The sequence below is a fragment of the Hordeum vulgare genome, chromosome 7H (assembly GCF_904849725.1).
Source record: "Hordeum vulgare subsp. vulgare chromosome 7H, MorexV3_pseudomolecules_assembly, whole genome shotgun sequence".
Lineage (NCBI taxonomy): Eukaryota > Viridiplantae > Streptophyta > Magnoliopsida > Poales > Poaceae > Hordeum > Hordeum vulgare.
Window position 1 is genome coordinate 531877451 of NC_058524.1, and position 15855 is coordinate 531893305.

Genomic DNA, 15855 nt, shown 5'->3' on the forward strand with positions numbered 1-15855 from the left:
TCATATCCGCCGTTCAGGCAATTGTGTTAGTCATGCTATGGCTAGTTTTGATAGAAGGCGGGGCCGAATCATGGTTTGGCTCGGTTTGGCTCCAGATGAAGTCTTATGTATTGCCTCATAAATTGTAATCACTAATGATTGAGTAACATAAAGAGTTATTTCGCAAAAAAAAATGTGTTCAATTGCTTGAACTAAATAGGATCGGAGAATGCCTGAATATTCAAATTTGCATCCCTACAGCAAGGACGACCGGACGGGCTGACCAGCTAACATGCAGGCAAGCGCCAAGGAAAACAAGCCCGAGCGGTCTGTGGTTCCCTTGTTTACGCGTTGCTGCCCTGATGTTTTGTACCACATCGCTATTCCAGGTACATACACTGTGGAATAAAAGGTGACGCCCGGGTGCTTGACATACACCGTGCGGCAAGCACGGTAACTGCACGAAACCAATATACTATGATCCAGCCCACCGCTTGAATCCCTACTTCCAGCTGACTCTATCGTAAGCACATCAGGCATGATCTATCAGCATGTATTTCTACATTCCCACGGCTCAAAGAGAAGCATGTATTTCTACTGTACATCACAGCCATATATCAGGTCTTCAGAGTAGCTGAGGCAATTAAGTAATAAGATACAATGATACAAAGGCCATCCCAGCACACATTTCAAGTCAAAACATTCATGGTCATTCATATCAAGTGCATACTGCATCGGCAGTGTGGAGTTTTGAACCATACAACAGAACTAGTCATTACAGAGCTTATCAGGGACGCATTCTTGTATATTAAGGATCAAACGATAACACGAGCACAATGCCGTTGCCTCAGCAACCTGCTTCCGGTATTAGTGTAACAGCACAGAATGTGACCCGACAAATCCATGTATGTGATTCATCTCTTCTTAAAACCATACTTCTTGCGCTCGTAGAAGAGATCAGTCTTGGCGCTTCCTAGGTTGACAATCTTGGGGCACCCATCTCGGTCCTTCTCCTGCTGCGTGCACTCTTTACAGTAGTAGGCGTCTGAGATGCCAACTCCGCCACAGATGACGCACCTTCCCTGGAATGAGCCATAGTTGCACTCGTCGCAGACCCGGACAAGCGTACACGGGCGCACGTACGAGTCACAGATGACGCACTTGCCATCACACTTTTCGCACAGGCGACCAATAGCAATGCCAGGCTGCTTTCGGCACATGATGAGGTCAGGATGATGCTTCGCCATGGCTGGTCAGATGCTAACCTGCTGAAACATATTTGGAATTATATAAGATCAGAATAGAGCAATGTAAATGTGTACGTAACAGGGATAACTAGCAGATGAGCAATTCGTTGGTGAAGCATCCTATCTCGTAACAACCCCCCTTTCTCACGCAACAAGACAAACATGATTCTAATATATTTGTTTGGCATATTTTCATGGGATATCTTACAAAGGGAAACGTCACAATTCACCAGCAAATGCAATGTTACCAACATTTAAGCCAGCCAAGTTGGAAGCCAACGAATATCTCCTGAAAGAGAATATCTCGTCATAGAAAAGATACAATCCGTGCAAAGGTATGCATCTTAAGAGCATGTTATGACATCTAGTCGTAGGCACATGTTTCTACTCAAGCTACAGCAAAACTCTAAGGAAATGTTCTCACCTAGTAGTGGCTGAGCTAGAAACTCCCTCCTGGCAATGTTACTTACAGCCCTGCATGCTACCCCATGATTCAACCCTTTAGATACAGTATGTTAGGTTCCCCAGGAAAACACGGTTCTACCCATGATTCATCGCAGCTGATGGATGCTGATTTCCAAGTTGGAAGCTGCTCACAACATTTCCAATTAATGGTCAATCTGGGTCGAAGAGTAATGTAACTCATGATGTGGGGCAAATTGAATACCTAAACAGCCAATAGGAATACGACTGAGCTATGGCAACCAGCAAAGCAACCACATATACCATGACCGTCAGCAGTGTAGTTAGGCTGCCGGCCAAACAGCAGCTCCGCCCACATCATCAATTATCGGCCATGGCTGATCAGAAATATATGTGACAAAACAATATAAAGACAAGTTTTGAGCTACAGTCACCTGCGATGCAGGATAGGATTGGATAAGCTTCCCTAAATATTTGCTAAGCAGTTTTACACACAAAACTAAACAGCCACGCTTTGCCAAAAACAGCTTATATGTTGAGAGTTGGGCCCACCAATCATCATGCAAGTAAGGCGCGTCAACAAATTTGCCAGCCTCCAATTCCATTTACACTTTGAACAGGGAGAGAGGTCTGCTTCATGTCCTACCACCTGACACACGTGGCTACACAAGATTCAGCAGCACCCACCAGCCACAGCATTTCGTCAAACACTTCACGTGCAGGAGTGCAAAACGCCCGACATCAGGCAAAATTATCCGACTCAAACCAGGCGGAAGATCGCCACCGCCAGTGCCACCGCGCTTAACTGCAGCCGCACAGCCTCGGCCAATGGGATAGAGATCCCTAGTCCCCCTACTCGAGCCGCATAGGTTCTAGGGCATGTGTTTCTGCCGACGGAAAAGAACCATGGTTCATCCAGAGAAGTTTAAGATTTGTTGGCCACGCACCTTCGAGAGGAAGCGCTGGCTGCTGCGGCGGTGTCGCTCCGTGCTCCTGGCGGGGACGACGGTACACGACGGGCTCGGCTAGGTCTCGCGGCGCGGCGGAGAGTGATGCTACTTCCTTTTTCGAGGTGTGGGCGCTACAAGAAGCCTGTACACGGATGCACGGTCCGAGTCTCTGTCCAAATGGCAAATTAATCGGTGGTTGGATGGTTAGGAGGACTCTCGTATCCTCTCTTCACCAGAGTTCAAGTCTCAGATTTGACGTTGGTGTTTGCATTTTTCTGAATTTATTTCAGGTCTTTTGACGATGTGCTTTCAGTGAGAGGAGACGTTTTCGTCGACAACGAAGGCGTCAGTGTCGACTTCGTCAATTTCAAGATGATGTGCCGGCTTAGTCTCTCAAAGATGATCATAGGGATAGGATGTGTGTGTGTGCGTTTATAGGGGTGAGTGTACGCTCATCCAATCCAACGGCTAGAAGCGGCGTGACAAGTCCGGTACACTCCACGATGCTGGCGATGGGGCCCAGCTGCCGGCCACGCATCAGAACATCTTCAATACCCCCTCTGTCACAGTTTAGAAGACGCGGTTTCGTTTACAAGCATTTTCAGAATAGAAGATGATTAAGGCACGTAACATTCACTGCTGATTAATTATGAGTGTTAGTAGACTGCATGCACTCCTCTCGTTTAGTGGTTGTGTGGGTTATTGTGCATTATCTTTTTAAATAGTTAGACGTCGTGCGATTATTGTGTGAGCATATGTAAAAAAATTAGAACCAATCAAAATTCACTTTGATCTCACAAATTACTCATGCGTGTCTTCTAAACCGTGACGAAAAGAGTAGCAGATACGGAGTACAAATTTTGGTTGCCTTCCAAGACAAAAGGTACAAATTTTGGCTACACAAATCCATTATGGGAGAGGAGAGAGAGAAGATTTGAGTATAATTTTTTTCTACTTTTACAAAGTCCCTATATTTGAATACCCGTATTTTGCCCTTTTCTTTTCTTCTCTATGATTGTATATGTGACAGCCCGAGACCGACGCTTCAGAAGATTTCCCTTTTATTTCATTGCAGTCGTGTTATGATTTATTTGTCGCACTCATCATCGCATCATTCGCGTCATCCGCATTGCATCGGCACTCCATTGCCGCCAGTTTTCAAATCTGCATCCGTTATTAGTTGTCGGTTCTCTTCGTTTTTGTTGATGACCGTTTTGAGTCCAACCACACACGCACGCGCCCACGGCCTCATTAAATTATTTGTTTTTAGAGGTATCCGAAAAATATTCTCGGATTGGGTTGAAACTTGGCGTGCGGTCTTAATATAGTGTAGATAGACCGCGTGCCAAATTTCGTCGGAGTCGGAGTCCGCTTGAAACCCGAACGGTCGACCGTAGCGGCACCGTCTTCGGTTTATCGTCGAACGTTTTTCGTGTTTTAAAATGTCGTTGTCGGGCCTCAAACCTCCCTATCTTCCCCACCTAACCTATTCTACACTGTCCAAAACATCCACCGAGCCTACCCCTTCGTTTCGGACCGTCCGATCCAGATCTGACGGCCCGGAAACGGTGCAAATCCCCTAACCATATCCCCTTTCCCTATTTAAACATCCCTCCATGCCTATTTTGGACAGGAACCTCCCTGCCTCGGGATCCGCGCCCGAAGCCCTAACCCTAGCCGCCAGCGTCTCCCACCTCCAGCTACAGGTCCGCAGGAACCTAGATCGGGCCCTGGGAAGCCCATCTGAGCCCAACCCCAAGCTCCCTCCAGTGCCTTCCATGGAGAGCCGCACCGAGGGCTTCTCCTAGCTGTCGGCCGAGCCCTCATCGCCGGATCTCCGTCGAGCCGCCCCAGCAAGCCCTCCCGGAGCTCCCTCCCGCCGCCGGAGCCTCCCCATGCTGCAGGCCCCTTTGCGCCAGCGCCCCGAGCAGCCCCACTCCTCTTGAGCTCGAGAGAGGCACAAGTCGCCGCGTCCGGCCGCCTCCAACCGCCGCCGCCGCCCACCGTCGCCTCCAGCCCCTCAACCTTTAGCCGCCAGCTGTCGCCTCCGTCGTTGGTCATCGGATCCGGCCCTCATCGTCGGTCGCCAAGCCCACCACCAGGTCACTGCGACGCCGCCGCTCCCCTCGATCCCGATCGGGATTGACATGAGGAGCCCCTCGCCTACTCGCGCGTTGACCCCATGGTGGGCCACGCCCGCACGGGCCTCCCGCTCCTCCCAGCAGGCCAGTCTAGGCCATCCCGAGTGCCTAGCGCCCGCGTGGGCCTCCTGCGCCGAGGCCCGAGACGCCTCGTCTGTCGGCTCAACTGAGCTCCCCCGAGCCCATCTCCACCGACTTGGGCCTCGGCCCACAAGGTAAGCATCCCTCTACCCCATCTATCCCTCGCCCCAATGCAATTTTTTTATATTGCGCATAGTAGATTCGGCCCGTTAGTTTTTTTTCTAGGTTCCGGTGAATTTATTAATTTCAGAAACTTGCATATTTTCAAACGCACGTAGTTTTTTAACTGTGCGTCGGATCACGACAAGTTAGATATGTAGAATGCGTAGAATTTCGCGCAAAATAATATTTTTCAACTTGCATGCATAATTAAAGCTATTAGTTGTGTTGTTTGCATCGGTTTGCGTGTTGACGTGATAGAAACGGTTTAGGTCGTAGTTATTTAACCGTAGCTCCGTTGGAGATGAGCCATATATGTAACTGGACTAGAAAGACGGGTAGAATCACGTGAACCACTTTGTTTTGCCGTTTAACAAACATAAAATGTGATTAGGACAGATTTGGAAAAATTACAAAGTTAACACATGGGGTCAGTTCGGAGATGCTATATGTCGCTTCCAGCCTCATTTAAAATGCCTAGATAGGTAGATTATTTGTGCTTCACCCTCGTGCCATGTTTAAACAACGTTTAATATTGTCGTTAACTAAATGGGAGCGAACTAAATAATTCGTCTATGGAGTTTCATCAATATGCAACTCGTTGCATATTGAGCTTCACTGAACGTGTAGTGTTTGATTGTTGTGAATTCCCATGCCGTGTCTTGCATATTTTAAAATCAATCATGCATCATATGCGAATTGCATCATGTCGTGCATGTGTCGTGGTGAATACTATGTGTTGATTCTTGTTTCCGGTTTGCTTTGTCTCGGTAGAGTTCCGCAAGCGTGTTAGAATGTGAGAACCCGTTCGACTACGTCGGTTTGTCTGCTTCACGGACTCGTTCTTCTTCCAAGCGGGATCTCAGGCAAGATGATCATTTCCCTACATACAATTACTGTCATTGCCATGCTAGTTATGTCGTTTGTACCGTTATGTCTCGCCGCCTACCACCTGTCAAATATCGGCCTCTCAACATTGCCATGAAAACCTTCAACCTTTCTACAACCTAGCAAATCACTGATTGGCTATGTTACCACTTGCTTAACCATTGGATAGCATTGCTAGTTGCAGGTGCAGTTGCTTCCATGTGCAAACATGGGTTTCCTTGTTATATCATCACATTATTGCTAATTAATTTAATGCACCTATATACTTGGTAAAAGTTGGAAGGCTCGGCCTTTCTAGCCTGGTGTTCTGTTCCACCTTTGTCGCCTTAGTTTCGGCTACCAGTGTTATGTCCCATAAATGAGCGCTCCTAACATGCTTGGGGTTGTTATGGGGACCCCCTAGATTCTCGTTTTGGATAAAGCTTGTGTGGCAAGACCCAACATTGGTACTATATTTTCCCAACATAATAATCCTGATAATACTGAAAAACATAGGGTGTCATGAACCCGAGGAGTAATTCAACATAATACAGTGAGGGCCAGTTGTTAGAGCATATATCTCCATATGTGGTTTTGGTAATTGATGACAATTCCTATGGGCTAATGGTTGCCTTAAGTTATATTTATAGGATTTGTCCATAGGCACTTCTTGAAGTCCATCTGTTGGGTTCAAGGAGTTTATATGATGACTAAGATGGTATTCAAGGTATTATCCAAAGAATGGTCATAGAGACACTAGGTTGATCAGGATCTCAGACAAAGAGTAAATCAAGATTATCAACACACAAAGCGTATAAGATGTACCGAGAGGGATCAAGTGATCCCATGGTATGGTAAGCATTGTCCATTACGTGTTTGTGTACTAACCCATGGTCTTTGTGAGAGTCCTATGTGGGGGTTAGGTGTGCTTCCATGGGCTTGCGTCAAAAGGAAGATCTCATACAATCCATAAAGGATGACGTCAAGTGGTGATCGTCATCAAGATTGTGGTGTGCAAGTTCAAGTGGATCAACACGAATATATCATTGAAACTATTGTTAATGATCATGTGTTGATAAGGACAAGCTCATGTGCTAACAAGGACAAGATCAAGATAAGCATTCCTCAGCACTACATGCTTGATTCTTGTGGATGTTCACATGGTGGACAAATGAAGATGAATACATAAGCTAGGCTTTCCACATTGTGTATGGGAGAGCTGCTTGAAGACTTCATCATGTCTTGCTTTCAACTTGAGCCAAGAAGGAACAACAACATCAAGCTCAAGTGAAAGGGCTAACTCAAAGGTATCAGTTCCTTTGACGTTAGTGGTGCGGAGTGATGATCAGCGAATAAAAGTATACACTCAAGTATGGATCATCGGTACCCCTTTTATAATTCTTGAGTCTTTAGGGATCCCGCACTATTAAGAGGGGATCACAGGTTTTGTGATGAACTTGCTCAAACTAGATATCCACTGTTTTGCTCTTACCACATCTCCACTGCTCAGCTGTTATCAGAAAACAGGACCAGTGCCTCGGATATCCGGCCTCCTCCGGACATCCGAGGCCCGGACATCTGGCCTCCTCCGGTCGTCCGAGGCCCGGACATCCGGCCTCCTCCGGACGTCCGAGGCCCGGACGTCCGACCAGCTTCGGAAATCCGGAACAATGCACCAGAGAAACTTGAGCCATATAACTCGGACATTCGGCTCCCTCCGGACGTCCGAGGGCCGGACGTCCGACCAGCTTCGGAAATCCGGAGCTTTGCGCCACAGAAACTTGAGCCATATAACTCGGACTTCCGGCTCCCTTCGGACGTCCGAGGGCCGGACGTCCGACCAGCTTCGGAAATCCGGAGCTTTGCACGAGAGAAACTTGAGCCATATAACTCGGACTTCCGGCTCCCTCCGGACGTCCGAGGGCCGGACGTTCGTCCCCTTTCGGAAATCCGGAATCTTGCACCAGAGAAGTTTGAGTCGAATAACTCGGACTTCCGGCCTTCTCCGGACGTCCGGTCCTTGTTCAACTCCACAGTGGTTCCAAATATATTTACAGCCCTCGGACGTCCGACCCCTTGTGGACGCCCGGACATCCGTGATATGCCGGATGTCCGACCCCTGTGTGACTTAAAGTTTCCCCAACGGGTGTTTTTCTCTCCCCACTATAAATACCCCCTCCCACTTCGTGAGAGGGTGCCCCAACACAACCTTATCCTCATAAGAACTCATTTCTACCTCGCACACATTTGATCACACCAAATCTTAGATCCCAAGAGCATTTGTGAGCCCCTTTGAGAGTTGTTCCAATCAAAAGATAGATCGTCTCCCTCTCCTTCTCTCAACCCAAGCTATTTGAGATTTGAGCAAGTTTTGAGCATTCCCCGTGATCTTGTTGAAAGGACGTGGATGTCGCCTAGAGGGGGGGGGGTGAATAGGCGCTTTAAAATAATTAAGGTTTAGGCTTGAACAAATGCAGAATAAAACTAACGTTTAATATGTCAAGCACAAAACCTACAAACAACTAGCCTCACCTATGTGCACCAACAACTTATGCTAAGCAAGATAAACAACTACGTGATAGCAAGATATATTACAATAAACAATATGTCTATCACGAAGTAAAGTGCATAAGTAAAGGGTTCGGGTAAGAGATAACCGAGGCACCTAGGAGACGATGATGTATCCCGAAGTTCACACCCTTGCAGATGCTAATCTCCGTTAGAGCGGTGTGGAGGCACAATGCTCCCCAAGATGCCACTAAGGCCACCGTAATCTCCTCACGCCCTCGCACAATGCAAGATGCCGTGATTCCACTAAGGGACCCTTGAGGGCGGTCACCGAACTCGTACAAATGGCAACCCTTGGGGGCGGTCACCGAACCCGTACATGTGGCAACCCTTGGGGGCGGTTACCGGTACCCGTACAAATTGCTCGGGGCAATCTCCACAACCTAATTGGAGACCCCGACGCTTCCCGGAGCTTCACACCACAATGATTGAGCTCCGAGACACCACCAAGCTTCTAGGACGCCAAAGCATCCACGAAGAACAATATCAAGGGTACCAAGTACCAAAGGTAGTAAGCTTCTCAATTTCTCACTTCCACGTATCACCGTGGAGAACTCAAACCGATGCAACTAATGCAATGGCAAGAACACACGAACTGGTCAAGTCCCTCACACTCAAATCCCTCCACAACAACAAAAGCTATGGAGAAATATGAGAGGAAGAACAAGGAGCTCACAAAGAACTCCAAGATCAAGATCCAAGGGGTTCCCCTCACATAGAGGAGAAAGTGATTGGTGGAGATGTGGATCTAGATCTCCTCTCTCTTTTCCCTCAAGAACAAGCAAGAATCATTGGAGGGATAGAGAGTAATCAAGCTCTAAGAATGTCAACAATGGAGGTAGAACAAGAGCTCAACGGATGGATAAGACCAAGGGGGAAGAAGACCCCCTTTATATAGTGGGGGAAGGAATCAGACCCTTACCCCCACTTTCTGCCCGAGCTCCAGCGGTACTACCGCTGGCTGCAGCGGTACTACCGCTGGCACTCCAGCGGTACTACCGCCAGCTAGCGGTACTACCGCTGGCACTCCAGCGGTACTACCGCTGGCCCCAGCGGTACTACCGCTGGGCCCCTAGTAGTGCAACGACACTACCACCGCCAAGAAAGTCTTCGCAAAAAGGTCCGTCCACGAACAACCGCTAGGCAGGCGGTACTAAGCTCCTGGAGCGGTACTACCGCTGACCAGGGGCGGTACTACCGCCAGTCAGCGGTACTACCGCTAGGGCCAGCGGTACTACCGCCAACTCCAGCGGTACTACCGCTAGGTCCAGCGGTACTACCGCTCGCCACTGAAACAACCATAACTTTCGCATACGAGCTCCGAATCGAGCAAACCCAAGCTTGTTGGAAATCTTAAGACCATGCGGTTATGAATATGCCAATGATATAAAGATGTGAGTCCTCTAAGAATGAAGAATCGGCAAAAACTCCAACATCGAAAACATCATAGTAGTTGCATATGGACTCCGTTTTCGATGAACTCGAGCTTGTCATGAAGATGACCATAAGCTCTAAAACTCACAAAGAGAAACACCAAATAAGAACCAAGAAGTATGATGCAAGGATGCAAATGGTTTGAGCTCTCAACGAACGATACGATCAAGCTACTCACTTGAGAGCCACCCTTGATAGTACATCAATCTATCCTAAACAGAAAACCTATCAAGGGCAAACCTATACCTTGCACCTCGTCCTCTTGAGCTAGATGATGATGATCTTGGCTTCCTCAAGATGGACCACCTTTCTTGATTGTGTTGGCTTGATGAAGACTAGTTGATTGCTCCCCCATACTCACTATGGGTGAGCCACTCTTCAGCATATCTTCACAAGTCCATTGCCACCACAATGGACGGCAAGCTTCAAGCATGATATCTTCGTGCTGATCCACTTGCACTTGCACATCGCAATCTTGATGACTATCAAAACTTGACGTCATACTTCATGGGTTGTATGAGATCTTCCCTTTGACGGAAGCCCATGGAAACACACCTAACCCCCACATAGAACTCTCACGAAGACCATGGGTTAGTACACAAATACGTAATGGACAATGCTTACCATACCATGGGATTACTTGATCCCTCTCGGTACATCTTGTACGCTTTGTGTGTTGATCATCTTGATTTGCTCTTTGTCTGAGATCTTGATCAACCATGTGTCTCTATGACCATTCTTTGGATAATACCTTGAATACCATCTTGGTCATCGATGTCATACTTCATGAGTTGTATGAGATCTTCCCTTTGACGCAAGCTCATGGAAACACACCTAACCCCCACATAGAACTCTCACGAAGACCATGGGTTAGTACACAAATACGTAATGGACAATGCTTACCATACCATGGGATCACTTGATCCCTCTCGGTACATCTTGTACGCTTTGTGTGTTGATCATCTTGATTTACTCTTTGTCTGAGATCTTGATCAACCATGTGTCTCTATGACCATTCTTTGGATAATACCTTGAATACCATCTTGGTCATCATATAAACTCCTTGAACCCAACAGATGGACTTCAAGAAGTGCCTATGGACAAATCCTATAATTGTAACTTAAGGCAACCATTAGTCCATAGGAATTGTCATCAATTACCAAAACCACATATGGAGATATATGCTCTAACACTTGTTACTCTTGGAGGTTGGAGACTCCTAGGCGGTAGGAGTTCTTCGGAGAGGAATCAATCCGTGTGATTACCCCCCGGAAAAGTTTGTGAGGGTTTGGAAGCCACCTCAAAGGCTTACCACTAGTGGTTGAGAAACGCCTTCGTGGTGTTATCTCAAAGGGAGAATAGGGTGAGCCTTCGTGGCGTTGGTGTGCCTTCGTGGTAACATCCACCTCTCTAACGGTGACTAGCTTCCCTCCAAGGAAGTGAACATCGGGATACATCTTCGTCTCAGTGACCTTGGTTATCCTTAACCCTAACTCCTTACTTGTTGTTTACTTGTGTTACTTGAGCATACATACATTGCATATTGTTTGTGCTCATTATATTGTGTTGGCTATTTCTTGTACAAGATTAATCATTCAAGCATACCTTCTATATCCACACGTTCACACTTGCAGCTTTTGATATATCGTGTGCTAGTGTGATCTAGTATCTTGTGTCGTTCACCTACTTGTCGTGTGATATAGCTCAAGTAAGTTTGTGTAACTTACTTGTGCTTGTTAGTAACTATATTGTGTCCATCTTGGTAGATCGTGTTATTGATACACGTTGCAGTGCCTGGTGCATTTAGGATTTGTCCTTGACAAGTATCCTCTTAGTTTATTTCCGCATTAGGTTTAAGCCAAATCTGAAGAAGTTTTTAGATAGCCTATTCACCCCCCCTCTAGGCGTCATCGAGGTATTTTCACCAGTGCTGGTCCAAAACAGAGCACTCTGCGGGGCCAACCCAGGGCAACTTGGGTGATTTCTATCAGGTCACCGTACGCATCGCTTATCCGTCGTGTCCTGAGAACGAGATACGTGGCTCCTATCGGGATCGTCGACACGCCGGACGACCTTGCTGGATGCTACCTCTTGAGCTTGTGTTGGTTTTTCCCTTGAAGAGGAAAGCATGATGCAGCACAGTAGCAGTAAGTATTTCCCTCAGTTTGAGAACCAAGGTATCAATCCAGTAGGAGTATCAAGCCAAGTCTCCAAAGTACCTGCGCAAAAATAGTAAACTTGCACCCAACGCTACAAAGGGGTTGTCAATCCCATCACGGTTAACTGCAAGGTGAGATCTGAAGGCGGAAAGTGCAACAAAGTAAAAGTGTAAGACTGAAAATATGATGTGAAGTAGACCCGGGGGCCATAGTGTTCACTAGAGGCTTCTCTCATGATAGCAAATATTATGGTGGGTGAACGAATTACTGTCGAGCAATTGATAGAACCGCGCAAAGTCATGATGATATCTAAGGCAATGATGATACATATAGGCATCACGTCTGAGACAAGTTGACCGATACTTTCTGCATCTACTACTATTACTCCACACATCGACCGCTATCCAGCATGCATCTAGTGTATTAAGTTCATGACAAACGGAGTAACGCCTTAAGCAAGATGACATGATGTAGAGGCATAAATTCATGCAATAGATATAAACCCCATGTTTTTACCCTTGATGGCAACAACACGATACGTTCCTCGCTACCCCTTCTGTCACTGGGTGAGGTCACCGCAGGGTATGAACCCAAAACCAAGCACTTCTCCCATTGCAAGAATTATAGATCAAGTTGGCCAAACAAAACCCACAACTCGAAGAGAATTACAAGGATACGGAATCATGCATATAAGAGATCAGAAGAAACTCAAATAAGATTCATAGATAATCTGATCATAAATCCACAATTCATCGGATCTCGACACACACACTGCAAAAAAGATTACATCGGATAGATCTCCATGAAGATCATGGAAAACTTTGTATTGAAGATCCAAGAGAGAGAAGAAGTCATCTAGCTACTAGCTATGGACCCGAAGGTCTATGGTGAACTACTCACACATCATCGGAGAGGCAATGGTGTTGATGGAGAAGCCCTCCGTGTCTGAATCCCCCCTCCGGTAGGGCACCAGAACGTGCCCCAGATAGGATCTTGCGGAGACAGAAGCTTGCGGCGGCGGAAAAGTATTTTCGTGGCTCTCTTCCGTGGTTTCAGATTTTTCGGGGATGTATAGGCGGAAGAACTAGGGCACGGGAGCCACAGGGGGGACACAAGCCTGCTAGCCCCCCCTAGGTCGGGCCTGGGTGTCATGTGACCTCCTCCGAGGTCCCCTGCCTTGGTTCTCAAGTCTCATGCGTGTCTTCTGTTATGGAAAAAATCATTTCGCAGGTTTTATTCCGTTTGGACTCCGTTCAATATTCTCCTCTGAAAAAGGTCAAAAACACGGAAAAAACAGGAACTGGCACTTGGCACTGAGTTAGTAGGTTAGTCCCAAAAAAATATATAAATAGCATTTTCATGCATACAAAACATCCAAAGATGACAAGATAATAGCATGGAACCATAAAAAATTATAGATACGTTGGAGACGTATCACTGGACTTGTTGTACCTTTCTCGAGCGTCTTGTGCGAGGGATTCCAAGGATGCTTTGGGTTATCTCGAGGTTGAGGTTTTCCAATAGGAACCCGAGGAGATCACGGGTTTCCCTGATCGAGGTTATTCCGTTGGAGTGTGTGGTAGTTTGTGATGGACTAGTTGGAGCACCCACGCAGGGTTAAATCTTTTGGAAAGCCGTGTCCGCGGTTATGTGGCAACATGGAAACTTTGTTTAATATACGGTTCTAGATAACTTGAAGTAAACTTGATTAAAACTTGCCAACTGAGTGCGTAACCGTGACTGTCTCTTTCGTGAGCTCCTTCTCCGATCGAGGACACGGTGGGGTTATGTCTGACGTAAGTAGGTGTTCAGGATCATTCATTTGATCATTAGTAGTTCACGTCCGCTATGCATAGATCATCCCCCTCTTATTCTTGTACTCGTAAGTTAGCCACGTCAAATAAATGCTTAGTCGCTTGCTGCAACCTCACCACTTAACCATACCTCACCCATTAAGCTTTGTTAGTCTTGATACCTTTGGAAATGAGATTGTTGAGTCCCATGTGGCTCACAGATTACTACAACACTAGTTGCAGGTACACGGTAAAGCAATACTTGACGTGAGCGCGTTGATTGTTCCTTTGGAGTTCCTTCTTCTTCTTCTTCATCGATCTAGGATGGGTTCCAGGCCGGCAGCCTTGGATAGCAAGGATGGACTGATACGTCTCCATCGTATCTACTTTTCCAAACTCTTCTGCCCTTGTTTTGGACTCTAATTTGTATGATTTGAATGGAACTAACCTGGACTGACGTTGTTTTCACCAGAATTGCCTTGGTGTTTTTTTGTGCAGAAATCAAAGTTCTCCAAACGTCCTGAAAATTTACGGGGAGCAGTTTTGGAAAATAAGAAAAATATATGCGCCAAGTTCCACCTGAGGGGGTGGGCCAGTGGGCCACAAGCCCTGGCTCCACCACCACCCCCTGGTGGCGATGGTCAGGCTTGTGGGGCCCACACGGCTCTGCCGCCCCCAACCTCAGGTCTATAAGTCCCCTTTCGTCCCAGAAAAAATAAAAAGAGAAGTTTTCATCGCGTTTGCGACACGGAGCCGCCGCCACTACCTGTTCTTCATCTGGAGGGCAGATCTGGAGTCCGTCTTGGGCTCCGGAGTGGGGAAATCGTCGCCATCGTCATCATCAACCTTCTTTCCTCTCCAATTCCATGAAACTCTTCGTCGTTCGTGAGTAATCTATTCGTAGGCTCGCTGGGCGGTGATGAGTAGGATGAGATCTATCATGTAATCGAGTTAGTTTTGATGGGGATTGATCCCTAGTATCCACTATGTTCTGAGATTGATGTTGCTACTACTCTGCCATGCTTAATGCTTGTCACTAGGGCCCGAGTGCCATGATTTCAGATCTGAAATTATTATGTTGTCGCCAATATATGTGTGTTTTAGATCCGATCTTGCAAGTTGTAGTTACCTAGTATGTGTTATGATCCGGCAACCCCGGAGTGACAATAACAGGAACCACTCCCGGTGATGACCATAGTTTGAGGAGTTCATGTGTTCACCAAGTGCTAATGCGTTGGTCCGGTTCTTTATTAAAAGGAGAACCTTAATATCCCATAGTTTCCTTTTGGACCCCGCTGCCACGGGAGGGATGGACAATAGATGTCGTGCAAGTTCTTTTCCCTAAGCACGTATGACGACACACGGAATGCATGCCTACATCACATTGACGAACGGGAGCTAGCCACATATCTCTCCGTGTTATAACTGTTGCATGACGAATATCATCCAAACAAATCACCGACCCATTGCCTACGAGTTTGTCCTACTGCTGCTGTTACTACTGTTGCGACTGCTGTTACTACTGTTGCTACTGTTGTTACTACTGTCGCTGCTGCTGTTACTTGTCCTGTTGCTGCTGTTGTTACTTGTCTTGCTCTGCTGCTACTCTTGCTACTACCATCGCTTGCTACTGTTGCTACTTGCTACTGCTGTCACTACTGTTGTTCCTTGCCACTACCATTACTCGCTACTTTGCTGCTACTACTTTGCTTGGAGATACTAATCTTTCAGGTGTGGTTGAATCTGACATATTCAACTGCTAATACACGAGAGTATTCTCTCACCTCCTGTTTGGCGTATCAACAAATTTGGGTCGAATACTCTACCCTCGAAAACTGCTGCGAACCCACGCGCTAGTGGGCCATCAACAACATTCTTCTAGTTTCGTTGCCGGGGAGTGCTAGCAGCATTCTTCTAGTGCCGTTTCAGGGGAAGGTTTGTTCTCATCAGCATTCGTCTAGCTATTGCCATAGAGTGCGAGTCAGCATTTTTCTGGCGCCGTTGCCGGGGAGGTATTGCTATATTCTCTGAGTCACTTGAGATTTATATCTGCT

At 46.9% G+C, this 15855-nt stretch overlaps 1 protein-coding gene across 2 annotated transcripts; it reads right to left on the bottom strand.

Annotated features, from left to right (window-relative positions):
- Positions 1–666: 666 nt before the first annotated feature.
- On the bottom strand, positions 667–2765 carry LOC123411959 (PHD finger-like domain-containing protein 5A). 2 transcript variants are annotated; one of them, XM_045104920.1, is made up of 2 exons: positions 2597–2765; positions 667–1247 (listed from the first exon to the last, which is right to left on the bottom strand). In XM_045104920.1, the coding sequence occupies exon 2, from the start codon at positions 1224–1226 to the stop codon at positions 894–896; it is 333 nt and encodes a 110-aa protein (XP_044960855.1). In that variant the 5' UTR covers positions 1227–1247; positions 2597–2765; the 3' UTR covers positions 667–893. The 2 variants fall into 2 exon arrangements, with proteins under 2 accessions (XP_044960855.1, XP_044960854.1); XM_045104919.1 differs by having other exon boundaries at positions 667–1244; positions 2597–2764.
- Between the last annotated feature and the right edge of the window lie 13090 nt (positions 2766–15855).